The sequence below is a fragment of the Enhydra lutris genome, unplaced genomic scaffold (genome assembly GCF_002288905.1).
Source record: "Enhydra lutris kenyoni isolate GAN:26980312 unplaced genomic scaffold, ASM228890v2 scaffoldscaffold7, whole genome shotgun sequence".
Classification (NCBI taxonomy): domain Eukaryota; kingdom Metazoa; phylum Chordata; class Mammalia; order Carnivora; family Mustelidae; genus Enhydra; species Enhydra lutris.
In genome coordinates this window covers 12,345,314-12,358,588 of record NW_019154091.1, presented here as the reverse complement: position 1 = coordinate 12,358,588, position 13,275 = coordinate 12,345,314, and the positions used below count along the sequence as shown (strand labels likewise).

General features: G+C 36.0%; 1 protein-coding gene across 1 annotated transcript; it reads right to left on the bottom strand.

Annotated features, from left to right (window-relative positions):
* Positions 1-5,681: 5,681 nt before the first annotated feature.
* On the bottom strand, positions 5,682-13,066 carry LOC111142248 (keratocan). Its single transcript, XM_022495294.1, has 3 exons — positions 12,903-13,066; positions 10,739-11,632; positions 5,682-6,635 (listed from the first exon to the last, which is right to left on the bottom strand). Exons 2-3 carry the CDS (start codon positions 11,622-11,624, stop codon positions 6,469-6,471), a joined length of 1,053 nt encoding a protein of 350 aa, XP_022351002.1. The 5' UTR covers positions 11,625-11,632; positions 12,903-13,066; the 3' UTR covers positions 5,682-6,468.
* Positions 13,067-13,275: the final 209 nt, after the last annotated feature.

Sequence of the window (13,275 nt, the reverse complement as noted above, 5' to 3'; positions counted from 1 at the left end):
GTTACTATTAAGTCATTCAAGTCACTTTCTGCCCCTCTCCTCTTAACTATATAAAGATTGGATATATGATCTAAATTTGCTAATTATCTGTAGAAAACATGTTTGCTCCATCTTTATATCCATTTCTCTGAAGGCAATCTTTCGACTTCTCAACCTGGGTGGTGTTCCCAGTCTATAGTCACAGTGATCAACAGTTTTGTCTATATTCCCACTAACCAACGGCTTTGTTTTGTCACTTCTAATGTAAGCAGGAAACCAGCAAATGGACTATGTGGCAGGACTCTTGCCCTGTTGGAAACAAACCCTGGCACCATAACATACACTATGGATAGTTTTTCAGATGGGTTTTGTAAAAACCATTCCTGCTAGTCATTTGACTGTTTTGATCTTCTTCCAGGACCATTTTAACTTGTTTTCAGAAACCTTTAAGAACTCAGACAATGAGTCTCTTTCTACACTTCAATTTTGTTTACTCAGCTGAATGTCACAAAGTAAGTGATATTTTTCCAAAGGTGAAACAACAGAATCAAGCTTCAGGATAATAATGTTGCAATTTGGCAAATGATGTGGTATATTTGCTTAATAGTTTTAAATTTTATAATATGCTTATATATTATTTTTCTTCTTTTCCCTGTGTATAAATATTCTGAGCAAGGAGTTCAGAGATCTGTCTCAGATGCATAAGGAACAAAAATTTTCTACAGTTTTTGACAAATAAGATATCACTATTTTTGTAAATCATAAATTAACTTCAACATATGCAATATTTCAGATATTGTGCAAAATATCACTCCATAGGGCATGGTAATTTTTTAAAAGATTTTATTTATTTATTGAGAGAGAGAGAGAAAGTGAGTGGGGGAAGGGGCAGAGGGAGAGACAGAATATCAAGCAGACTCCATGCTAAGTGCAGAGTCCCACACGGAGCTCGATATCACGACCCTGGGATCATGACCTGAGCTAAAATCAAGAGCCGGACACCTGACCGAGCCACCCAGGCACCACAGGACACAATAAATTTTAAATTAGTATTTTAATAATCAATTGCTATGGGTATGTATGTATTAGTCTAGAATAATTACTAATCTTTTTTCAACTATAATGGCCTATCTCATCATGAGAGGTGGTATAACGGTGGTCAAAGCAGGAGCCCTATCTCTGTAAGCACTTGCATCAGAGTCTTACAATGTCATAGATCCTACTCCTCTCTGACCTTGGTGACGTTCAGTCCTTTGTTCTGGCAATTCCTTCCCATACCCAAAGTCTTCCCCTTTCTCAGCATTAGGCTACTTAAGATATTTTAAACTGTAGTCCCCCAGGCTTGGATCATTCTTTTCCTTTCAGGATATAGATATGGATATGAAGCCTAGACTTCATTCCGTGGAGGCTTCAGTCTTTTTTTCTTCAATTGATCCATCCCATCCCAATTTCATTTGTTTTACTATCCAGCTTCTCCAGCCCCATTCCATCACTATCAACTCTACGTAACTGAGTAGCCTTCTAGGCCACCAAAATGTAAACAAATGTGGATCAGTTTTGCCATTCATTTTTCTGTTTCTTTTTTGCAAAATGGTCTGGAGAGAACATGGGTAATTCTGTGTACCAGGGCCCCTGCTAAAAATAAAATGCCAGCCTACCAGTTATTGGAGACTTCCTATATGTCAGGTGATAAGAACTGCACATCTGTTCTCTTACCCTCACGGAAAAAGGTGAAAGATAGTTGATATTGTTCCCTATTTCGTAAATGAGGATCTAATCCTTAGAAATCTTCAAACATTTGCCAGAGGTCAAGGAAATGGAAAAGTAAATGCCACAAGCTGGGTTTGAAACTTGATCTTTTCTCTCTAAAGCACAAGTTCTTAACCCCTGTACCATGTAATTATTGGTATATGTGGATTCAAATGCACTATTTTATTATATATTCCACATGTCTTTTTTTTTTTTAATTTCTCTTCTTGCCTTCCTTTAGACTCAGTAAATACTCTTTACCACTCTGTTTTTCCCTTGTATTAGTTTAACAGTTCTACATTCCTCACCAACATATTGTGGTTAACTTTGAAAAAATTCATTCTTCCTATATGACATATAATTTTAACTTTCACCGATAAAATTTACGCTCTTCCTGGCCAATGGAGGGTTCTTAGGACACTGAAAAATTTAAATATCTCAATCAATACATCCATCTCTCTCTTTATCAATACACACTTACTTTTACATTCAATCATTTTGTGGGGTGGAGGATTCATTAGATTCTTTGACACCAAGTTTATAAAAGGTACCATCTGGAAATTGCCTCCCACCACACAGTTCTGTCCAGGTTTTTTGTTTTGTCTTATTTTGTTTTTAATTTAAATTTTTTTTTATTTTTAAAGATTTTGTTTATTTATTTGACAGAGAGAGAGGGAACACAAGCAGGGGGAGTGGGTGAGGGAGAAGCAAGCTTCCTGCAGAGCAGGGAGCCTGATGTGGGGCTTGATCCCAGGACCCTGGGATTGTGACCTGAACAGAAGGCAGATGGCAGATGGCAGATGCTTAATGACTGAGCCACCCAGGTGCCCTGTTTTGTTTTGTTTTTTAAAAAAGAATTTAGAGAAAGCAAATAAAACAATCTTACAGGGTTCTTACCACTAAGCCCATTTTTTAAAACATTATCATTTGCAAATATACTGCTCATGATCATTGGATACTGCCTTCTCTTTTATTTTTGCTCCTTTTTTACTTGTTTATGAATGAAATTCATCATATTTACATGGTGAGATCATAGATAAAAACGTTTTGTTCTGTTTTGTTTCAGTTAGGGCCATAATATGAGAGATTGAACATTACGATAATTCCATAACTTCAAAATGGCTTAAGTTTATAACCTAGTTTTTATTTTAAACTATTGGTAATAATCACAATGTATACATCAAGAAAGAGAAAAGCAGATTATTTGTAAATTTTAAAGACTTTATAGTAACTTTGTGTCTATATTTAAAAAAAAAATTTGTGGGACACCTGGGTGGCTCAGTGGGTTAAGCCTCTGACTGCGGCTCAGGTCATGATCTCAGGATCCTGGGATCAAGCCCCGCATCGGGCTCTCTGCTCATCAGGGAGCCTGCTTCCCCTCTCTCTCTCTGCCTAGTTCTCTGACTACTTGTGATCTCTCTCTGTCAAATAAATAAATAAAATCTTTTTTTAAAAAAGAATTTGTGATAGAAAGCTTACTCTGTTCTTCCTAGCTTCATTGGTCAATATTTAGAATTATGCCTGCATTTTCTCAATCTGTCCTCTGCCCTTAACTCAGTTTTCCTTCATACAAATATGAATATTTAAATACAGAATTCTCCCCCAATTTTTGGAACTATTAACAAAATCTAGAAAATTTCACCCATATATTTATGTGCCTGTCCAGACCCCTTCTTTTAACATTAGTCCTCATTCAATAACTTACATGACTTCTTTTGGTTGAATCAAAATAATTTAAAACTAACCACATCTAAAATCAAATTCATGGTCTTCTAAGCATGCTCCTCTTAGAAAACACATTGCCATGTATCCATTTTTGCAAGCAGAAACCTTACCACCTCCTTGTTCTTGCTCCCATCAACCCAATCAACTACCAAATCCTGATATTACAACTTAATTACTTAATTATTTCACACTTGTCCATGTCTTTCCATTTCTAGCAATCCCTAAGCTACTTCTGTTTTTCTAATTCGTGCTGTAAGATTACAACCCTAACTGATCTATTCCCATCTAATCTTAATTCCCTCCAGTTTTACTCACTTCACCAAGAAGCTTTCACATCTATGTATGTATGTCTAGATCTATGTAACCATATGTTGCATACAATAATAACAAACATCTAGCACTTACCATGAAGAATACCATGACATTCTTCAAGACACTTTACATACCCTAACTCATTTAATTCTCACTGTAAGGTAGATGCTATTACTTGTCCCCATTTCATAAATGAGAAGAGACTGAGGCACAGAGAATTTAATGATTCTGCCCAGGACCACATAGCCAGAAGTGTGGGGTTTGAACTCAGTAATTTTAGCTTCAGTGTTAATGTTCTTTACCACTACACAATATTAACCCTCAATGAATGGAATCCCTTCTGACTTAAAACTCTTCAGGAACTTTTAAATTGTTCCTAGAAAAAAATAAAGAAAAATAAATAAATAAATAAATAAATAAATAAATAGCTCCTGGAAACTAGTGTCTAAATTCTGCCTGAAATATTCTTCCCTCCCACCAGTGATAAATACTTCTCATCCTTATAATTTCCTTAATCCTTACTTCTTTAGAGAACCTTTGTAACAAAACAGTATTAGTACCATGTGCCATCAGTTTTGTACCATGTAGCTGTCTGTTAATAGCATTTATCACAGATAAAATTTTATATATTTTTGTGGTTATTCACCTAATTGGTGTCTTGCCAACTATAGTATATACTATTATACCCCAGTGTGTAGTATAGTCTGGTATATATACGGTTCTCAATGTATATTTTCAGAAATAAATAAAGAAAAAAAATGCAGGAAGGAAGGAAGAAGTAAGAAAGGAAGGGTAGACTAGAGGGAGGGAGGGATGAAAGGTGGGAGGGGGAAGAGAGGGAATTTTTAGAGTTGAAAAGGTCATAGAGGAACATTTTACAAATTTGCTTCAAAATCAGGAATTCCTTTGATAGCCTTTCGCTGGAACCATTATTCATTCTCTGGACAGTCCTAATGGTGGTTAACTCCATCTCAAGAAAATTGCTTTCATTGTTGGATGATTCTGAGCAATTATTAGAAAATTCTTTCTTGCTAGTGTTAAAATACGGTTCCATATGCATTTCACCAATATGTTCTACTCTTCATTTTGGATCTACTGGAATACATTTTATCCCTTTTCCGTATGGCAAATTTTCAAATATTTAAAGTTCTTATATTTATTTCAACATATTCTTGTTCCCCAGCCTGATGATATCTGATTACTTGTTTTTTAATGACGTAAATTTGATAATTTTCTTTGTGTGCTTTGAAGTCTTTTAAAAAAATTATTTTCTTAATGTCAATTAATTTCATTTCTTACCTTTGGCCAACATTTTTTAAAAACTTTGTTCAAAGTATTCTCATTGGTTCTTCCCTCCTAACCCCTCGTAAGTGTTCATGTGAAAATAAGTAGGGAAAACTGTATGTTATGTTCTTTTTTTAAGAATTCACCTTATAGAATAATTTTAAGTTTCTGAGAAATCTTGGTATAAAGTAACATGTTAGATTTTCCTTAATCTGGTTTTTCACAGACATATATGATCAATTTTCTAGGGAACTATGTCAAATTTCATAGGATATTTCAGAATACTATTTGGAAAATATATAAATTCACATATTAATGTCTATGGAATATTTATTATTTATAGATATGTCTTAGAAATTAGAAGTCTGAAGTAAACTATACTTTGTTACTAAATGGAATCCTAGGTTATTTCTTTCTAACTCATGAGAAATTGGAGTATTATGTTAAATGACTAGAGTATAAATTTTTCTTATGTTTATCAGAAAAGAAGGAAAAACAAAGGTAGTGGAAAATACATTTGCATGTATTCGTGGTAGAAAAATGGAAATTATTGTGATTATAATACTTTTTATTAAAATATGTTCTTAATAAAACTTGTAAATAATGCCCCTGAAATAAATATTTTACCACTGTTTTGTTAGAAAGCATTCACTCTTTTTATTTAAAAAGTCCAAAACCACTGACAAATATAAGAGCTGAACAATTTGCAATTCAAATGGATTTTAAAAGTTAAACACTAAGATTCTGTGAGAAATGTGTTATAATAAATGTAAAACTTAGGACTTGCTTAATAGAGTACACTGTACTATATTAAAAACAGCAGCTATAAAAAATAGTAGTAAACTGAACATTACTGTTTTTTTCTGTTATTTGGTATTAAACAACTAAAAATCTCCTTTCATGAAGTATTTAATACATTTCATAACCGTTCTTGAGCTAAATGCTATACTCATACTTACTAATGCTACTTAGCAATCTGAAATCAATTATGATGAAGAAATATCTCATTTTTTCCCATTTTTTTCAGATCTCCTTATCTCCTGTTAGATTACTGTACTTCTACTATAATATCGGCATAAGCAATTTTGAACATATGTAAACCAATATGTCTTTTATATTGTATAACAATGCAGCTGCATTGTTTGATATTAGTAAGCTGTGGAAGAGACAAAAAAAGAACTATCTTTGAGTTGATAAACTATCTGAACTCTGTGTCTGTTTTATCAATTAAAGAAAAGCCAACTCTGCTACATATCATTGGTGAAAGCATCTTTGAATAGAAAACATAAGCTATACAAACAAAAATGGTGGCCAAGAGCAATTGGAAATGTGACTTTTGTCTTAAAGTTATGAATGGTAACCAAATTTCATTTCAGAAATATTAGCTCATTAAACAAATTTTAGATGTTGAAGATGTGTTTAAATAATGACAGCCTGAAGGAGCCTGAAGCAGTTCATTAAATCCATTGGAATTGGTGGTTTGATTTCATTTCCATCCAGACGGAGGTAGCGAAGGTGAGGTCCATAACCAAAGAAGTCTCGTTCTGCTGGCAGTATGGGAGGACATATTACAGAGACGTTCACATCTGTGGAGACAAAGATGGCGTGAACAAAAGAATTAGAAAGAAGAGACCAGGTTTGAGAAGACCAAGAAGCCATGGAACAGTCTTGTAGAGGGCCTAGCAACCTGACCTGTGAAAGTGCCAGAGATACAAGCCATTTTTGTCAAGTTGGAGGTATATGTGTCTTATAAAAGTAACCCTAAAAAATGTGCAACAGATATACAGCCCTCTCACTCCATATTCAGTTATACTTTGCACAGAACATGAGAAAGGACATATTGTTAAAAGCTGTGATGGAGAGGTGCCTGGGTGGTTCAGTAGGGTAAGCATTTGACATCAGCTCAGGTCATGATCTCAAGGTCCTGGGACGGACCCCACATTGGGCTCCCTGCTCAGATAGGAGTGGCTTCTCCCTCTCCTGTTCCCTCTGCGCCCCCTGCCCCGCTCTACCCCCGTTAATGCATGCTCTGGCTCTCAAATAAATAAATAAAATCTTTTTTAAAAAAAGCTGAGATAAAAGAATACATCATTTGTTTTCTAAGCTTCCAAGTGAGATAGGGCATGCTTAGACTACTATAAATGAGATGGATAGTGGAGACAAAGGGTCATAGAAGGAACGGTTAGGAGCATGGGTAGATGGATGGATGAATGAGTGGATAGGTAAGTGGAAAAATCAGTTTATTATTAAGGAAAGTGCTTAAAAATTACCTTAAAATTCAAAATTTCCAATTAGTAGTGTATGATGAGTTTTTAAAAAATACATTTAACATACATTTACATATATAATACTTAAAGAGAAGAACCTTGAATATTTGTATTTAAGTGTATTTAATTAGAAAGGATGTATTTGCCAAGAATCGAATTACAAAGATCCAAGCCAGGAAATATCCCATCAGCCTTTTCAGATGATTAGGATGTGAGAAATCATGCACCTGCCTTGGATCAGAGCCCTTGACATCAAAGACTTTACTGAAATTTAGGAGTATTCAGGAGAGAAAAACCTGTTAAAATAGCAAAATTCAGGCAAGTGTGCCTAATAGCTGATTTCAACCATGAATCCATATATTGCTTTTCAGTCTCATTTGAAACTATTTTGAGAAAGAGCTCCTCCCTTAGAAGATGAGACCTACCTGACTTTGGCAATGGCCTTCCTTTGAGTTCATGGTTACAGTGAGGTTGTTAGGCTCTGATCTTATACCATTTTGTGAATTCAACTTGCTAAAAATAATGACTCGTAATATATATCAGTTTGTGTATATAAAGTTATCTTTCACATGCATTATTACCTTATCATCACACAGCATTTATCAGGCAATAGGATTATTCTCCCTACCTGAGCCTTGCAAGGGGTTCAGACAGGTAAGGTAATGCATTCAAGATATTTTAACAAGTGAACAGCAGAGCTGAGTCCCAGCCTTGTCCTTTTCCTACTACATAGGGTCCCTTGCTTCCTGGAGATATTATGTCCCTTTAATGTGCTATCATCCTTGTTACCTTTAAGTCCCATAACCAAAGCATGTCTGCATAAATGTAATGGGAGAAGCAGGTGTTCAGATATAGTTATATTTTCATAAATTATTATATTTCTCAGAGAACATCACAAAGTAACTTATTTGAATAGATAACATTTTTTTGCCAGGTTTAAAGTTCTTTAAATTGTTCAGAGGAAATGAATATTCCCATCTTTTTCTTAAGAAAAGGTCACCATCCTGTAAATTCTAAGAACTCTTCATATAAAAGGTATGTTTCTTGGAAATCACTTTATTAAAAACAAGAGTAGATTATGCAGCCAAAAGAAATAAGTACTTTAACAGTTATTATGACACAGTGTGATATACTGGTGAGCCAATAATTCTAGCCAGGGAAATTCTTATTTTACACTTATTTTCTGGGAATATAGAAATGACCCTGCCTGATATCTACATTAAGAAACAAATAAATCTCTCTTTGTTGTTGCTGTTAAAATTATTCTTACCTGGGTTGACAGAAATTTTTCTAAAGTCTTGTGTTCTGGAAATTGAAGTAAAATGTGCTGAGATTATATTGTATTAGTAGAAAACAACACTTAAAATAAGAAGGCCTGATCTCAGGTCCTGTATTATATTTATTCTTTGTCCTTGGTCAGGTCTCCTCACTTAGTTGACCCTCCATTTCTTTCTTCAGAAACTCTTAATAACTTACCAACCAAGATTCTTGTGAGGATTAATTTGGGGTTTTCAAAGTGTGGTCCTTGGACCAGCAGCATCAATACCTCCCAGGAACTAAACTATTAGATCTACTGAGTCAGAAAATGTGAAGCTGGGGCCAGCAAGCTATATTTTGTTAAGTCTTCCAGATAATGCTGGTACATGCTAATGTATGAGAACTACTGAAGAACAGAAATATATGAGAAAATACTATAAAACTTTTAAAAACCTGAGTGGAGGAAGAACAGAGTACTACTCTTTTTTGTGTAACTTCATGTAATTATGTAAGTGACTGGTGTAGATGCCCAACCATGTGTTGAATTTTGCTGTCTCACTCTTAAAGACCCTTTTTTCTCAACTTCTAAGGGGAATCCCTGATTCAGAAATAGGGATCTATGTGGAGTCCCTTTAAAGTCACTTCCCACATCACATGTCTATGGGACTTCTGTTGCCAGATAAGGAATATACCTGTAGAGGCACAGAACTTTCATCAGAGGAAAGAAAAAAAATGCATATATTTAGGTCAATATTGACTGCTGTACAATCTAGGTCAGTGAAACAGATTTGGCTCTTAACATTTTTTTTTTGACCTGTTGCATCTTTTGCTCTTGACTATAGGATTAAACAATGTGTCTCATTGCCATGGAAAAATGGGGCAGCAGCCTCTTTGTTAATTCCTGAATTATATGCTCAAGTGTGCTGGTAGAAAAACCAAAAAAGAAAAAAAATGAGAGAAAAAATTGAATAACTTGAATAACTGAGCAGTACCCAGTAGAAAAATAGTCTATTCTTACAAATAAGATGTCTGTGTGATTATTTGCTTAAGGAAGCTAATGAATAATAACCAAGCAGTACTACCTTCTGACAATTATCTGTGCCATTTTTCTACAAACTATCTGACTGCTTCTCACTTTAGGAATGTATTTTCTAAGGCTGTAGAGGAGAAGTCTCCTCAGATTATCTTCCTATAGGGCTTGTTCCAGGGTTGAAGATAGGTTTCAGGCTGGTTCCAGTGCCCCTGTGGTGAGACCAGGATACTGTCCACCTCTGCAGCAGGGTCAGGGTGGTCTCAGGTGGGACTCTGAAGAGTTTTAATTTAGCATCTCCAGCCTCTTCTTCCTATAACCAAGTCTTCTTGGTCTTCTATAATCAACCTCTGCCTCAAAGGCACTTTGTACTCATTCCTCTCTCCCTTATCAAAAGCTATTTTCAGGAAAGGAGCAATCATTCTACCTTGTTGATTGCCATTAGTTCTAAGAAGTCATCAACTTCCAGGAGCACTTGTTTCCATTTCAGCTGAACAAGGTGTTGAACTACAGTGTTGGTTCCCAGTGCCTTGTCCCCAGAGCAGCAATCTCAGCACCACCTGGGAACTTGTTAGAAACGAGATACTCAAGTCTCAGCCAGACGTACTCAATCAGGAACTCTGGGGTGGTGTCACCAGTCTGCACACTTGGAAGCCTGAGAAACCCTCTAATCTAGAGCAGAGACTTTAATTACGGTGGTTTCAGTCACCTATAGATTTTATGACCGAGATCCCTTTCTGATACCTCCTAAATCATACTTTTCCTATTACTATGCATGAAGCTGTTTGTGCTTGGTACATTTTCCTAAATAAATCTACCCAGTGAGGCAGAAATACTGGGATCTCCTAGGAGTAAAAGAAGATATATTTCGTTTCTCCAATGGATAATCACCCTTTGTAGGTTAATAAGTCCACTTTTCAATTTACAATTTGAAGGCTTGAATGTCTTGGTTCATTAAGATTGTGTGAGAAGGAATAGACAAAGACAAAATACTGAAAGTTGAAAAAAGAAATCTAAGGGCACATTAGCTGGGGTGGTGGTGGGGGAAGCCCGACATAGTTGCTAATCTTAAAGAAAATATAGATTTAATGACCATGAGCATTTCAGCCAAAGACATACCCTGATGATTACTTACTTTTAATTTTGTTATGATCAAGATGAAGGTGCTGTAAATGAGCACTGATTCGGGGGACCTTTGTGAGTTGATTGTGAGACAGTTGAAGATCTAGAATTGAGGATACATCAAAACCACTTGAAGGGAGCCCTGCATCTGATAGTTTGTTGTGGTTTAGTCGCAGAAAGGCCACTTTAGGAATCACATTAAAGTAATTTTCCGGTATTCCTTCAATGGAATTGTTGTCCAGATACAGCTGCATTGTATTGGCTGGTAACCTTGGTGGCATATTCCTTAGGGCATTCTTGGCCATATTTAGCTGCATTAGGTTCTTGAGACCCTTGAAGGTGTCTCGCTGAAAGGCATTGTCTAGCAGTTTATTGTGCTGCAGGTCAAGAAGAGTCAGATTCTCCAGATTGCTGAAGGTCCCTTGAGGAATTCTGGACACCTTGTTTCTGGCCAGTTGCAGTTGTTCTAAACTTCTTGGCAATGGAGAAGGTACCTCCTCCAGCTCATTATCTTCCAGAAATAAGAAAAGCAGCTTCTTTAGTTGGCTCAGGGCTCCTTTTTCAATTCCATAGTTGGTTATTTTGTTCTTGTTTAGATTGATCCATCGCAGCTGGGTGGCATTCTCAAAAGGCTTCTCAGGAATGGTCTCTATCAAGTTGTTCTCAAGATAAAGATACCAGATCCTTGAAGGAATAGGAGGGATTTCTTTGAGACCTCGATTTTCACAATATAAAGCGGTAGGGAAACTAGGGGGACAGAAGCATTCCCTGGGACAGTCAAAGTCATGCACAGCCCAATCCTCTTGATCATTTACATCATAGACCTGTCTCACACTTCGAGTCCATACAGTATCTGTTATGAATAACACCCAGATGATGAAACAGATTGTGGTTGCCATTATAGTACCTGGGATAGGGGATATAACTGTTAGATGTTTGAATATCTTGACCTTCAGAAAATGAGGTGTACCAAAATAACCAGTAAGCATTGTTTCTTTGGGGGAAGGTGAACACATGTCAACAACTTATACGCAGCTACCCATTAGTACACATGTATTTAGTAGGCGCTACACACAAAGCACTTTGCAAATACTGACACTAGCTCACTAACTTCTAGCTTTCTGGTTTTAACCCAGCCACAGTGAAAACTGAGAAATGAAAAGCAAATTTTAGGAGCTCTAAGTACTTTTCCATTTCAGGCTATTGAATACAAGAAAGTTAACTGAAACCCATTGTCGAATAAAAGAGTATTAAAAAAAGTGATCTTTTAATAACTCAAATTGAGAGTCTGTGTTGTTTCTGAGAAGTAAGCATATGCTTTTACTTTTACTCCTAAATGAGCAGAACATCTGGATGAGATTTCCCAGCCTCGCTGGCCCTTGAACCAAAGAAACAGAGAGATCAAAGAACATTTTAGCAGTTTGTTGTGAAGGAAGGCTTTAAGATATGAAGAAAAATGTGTGATTAATTTCTCTCTCTGTTGCTCTACTTCTCTGGCAAATTTTATATTGGGGTGTGGGGGAAGACTTCCAATTTATATTTTAAGTACAAAATCAAGTTGTTCAACCAGGGAACTTGGATTATGAACTCTATATCACAAATAAGCAAGTAATATATTCACCTATGGCATTACTATGGTTGATAAGAAACACAACAAAGCAAAGACCATGTTTAGGGACAGATAGACTTCCAACTTTTCAGGATGGTTGCTAACAAAGAACAGGTTAATATTATTGGTATATGACCATCTCAAGGATAGAAACCCTCCCCATTGAATACCAGCAAGGTGATAGGTACAACAAACTGTTCTCACAGGAAAAATAGAACAGTAATATTCTGACCAACGTACATTTAATTCAGTTGCTTGACAATAAAAACAGAATACATTTTACTGACTCTTCAGGAGAAAATAAAACAAACATGATTTATGAAATGCTGATCTTTCCACTGTGCCACTAAATTGAGGGAAATGACAAGTGCAGAGCTGTTTCCGCAAGCTGTCGAATTTTTTACGATCACAGAATTCTGCTCTGGTCATCTTCCAATAGAGACATATTAACACATTCTTTTCTTCAGAATCAGGATTTACTTTAGTTATTAAGCTGTAATCCTGCCTCTGATGAATCAGAACTTTGAATTCGTAACTTTAGGTTTTTAAAAGTGCAAAAAAAGTTTACCTTGCCTTCCAGGAATATACCGTTGAGTCCTGTGTCTGGGTCTGAAGTTTGCTCAAACTCAGTTAAGGGGGAAAAAAACGAAATGAAACAAAAAAGCAAAACAAAATAAAACAACGCTGTGACTAAAACAGCTTGTTTTTATTGTATGCTGTCAAGCCTCCTATGAGAAAAAAATAAAACCTACTCTGACCAGTCACAGTGAACACCTTTTGATCTATTGTTTCCACTTTGCCAGGGCTTCAGAATGCTTACCTCAGCCTTCTTGGATCTTCTTCTTCCCTTTCTATTGGTCACTGCTCATTCCCAGTAATGGATTGACCCAGGCTCCAGTGTCGTGTTTTTATGAATCCTCCCTAAAATATATGCATCAGTG

Coding starts and splice junctions, on each gene's coding strand:
- LOC111142248 (XM_022495294.1), bottom strand. CDS start 11,624: ATGGCAACCACAATCTGTTTCATCATCTGGGTGTTATTCATAACAGAT. Junction 6,636..10,738: donor TGATCATAACAAAATTAAAA/GTAAGTAATCAT, acceptor TTGTCTCCACAG/ATGTGAACGTCTCTGTAATA.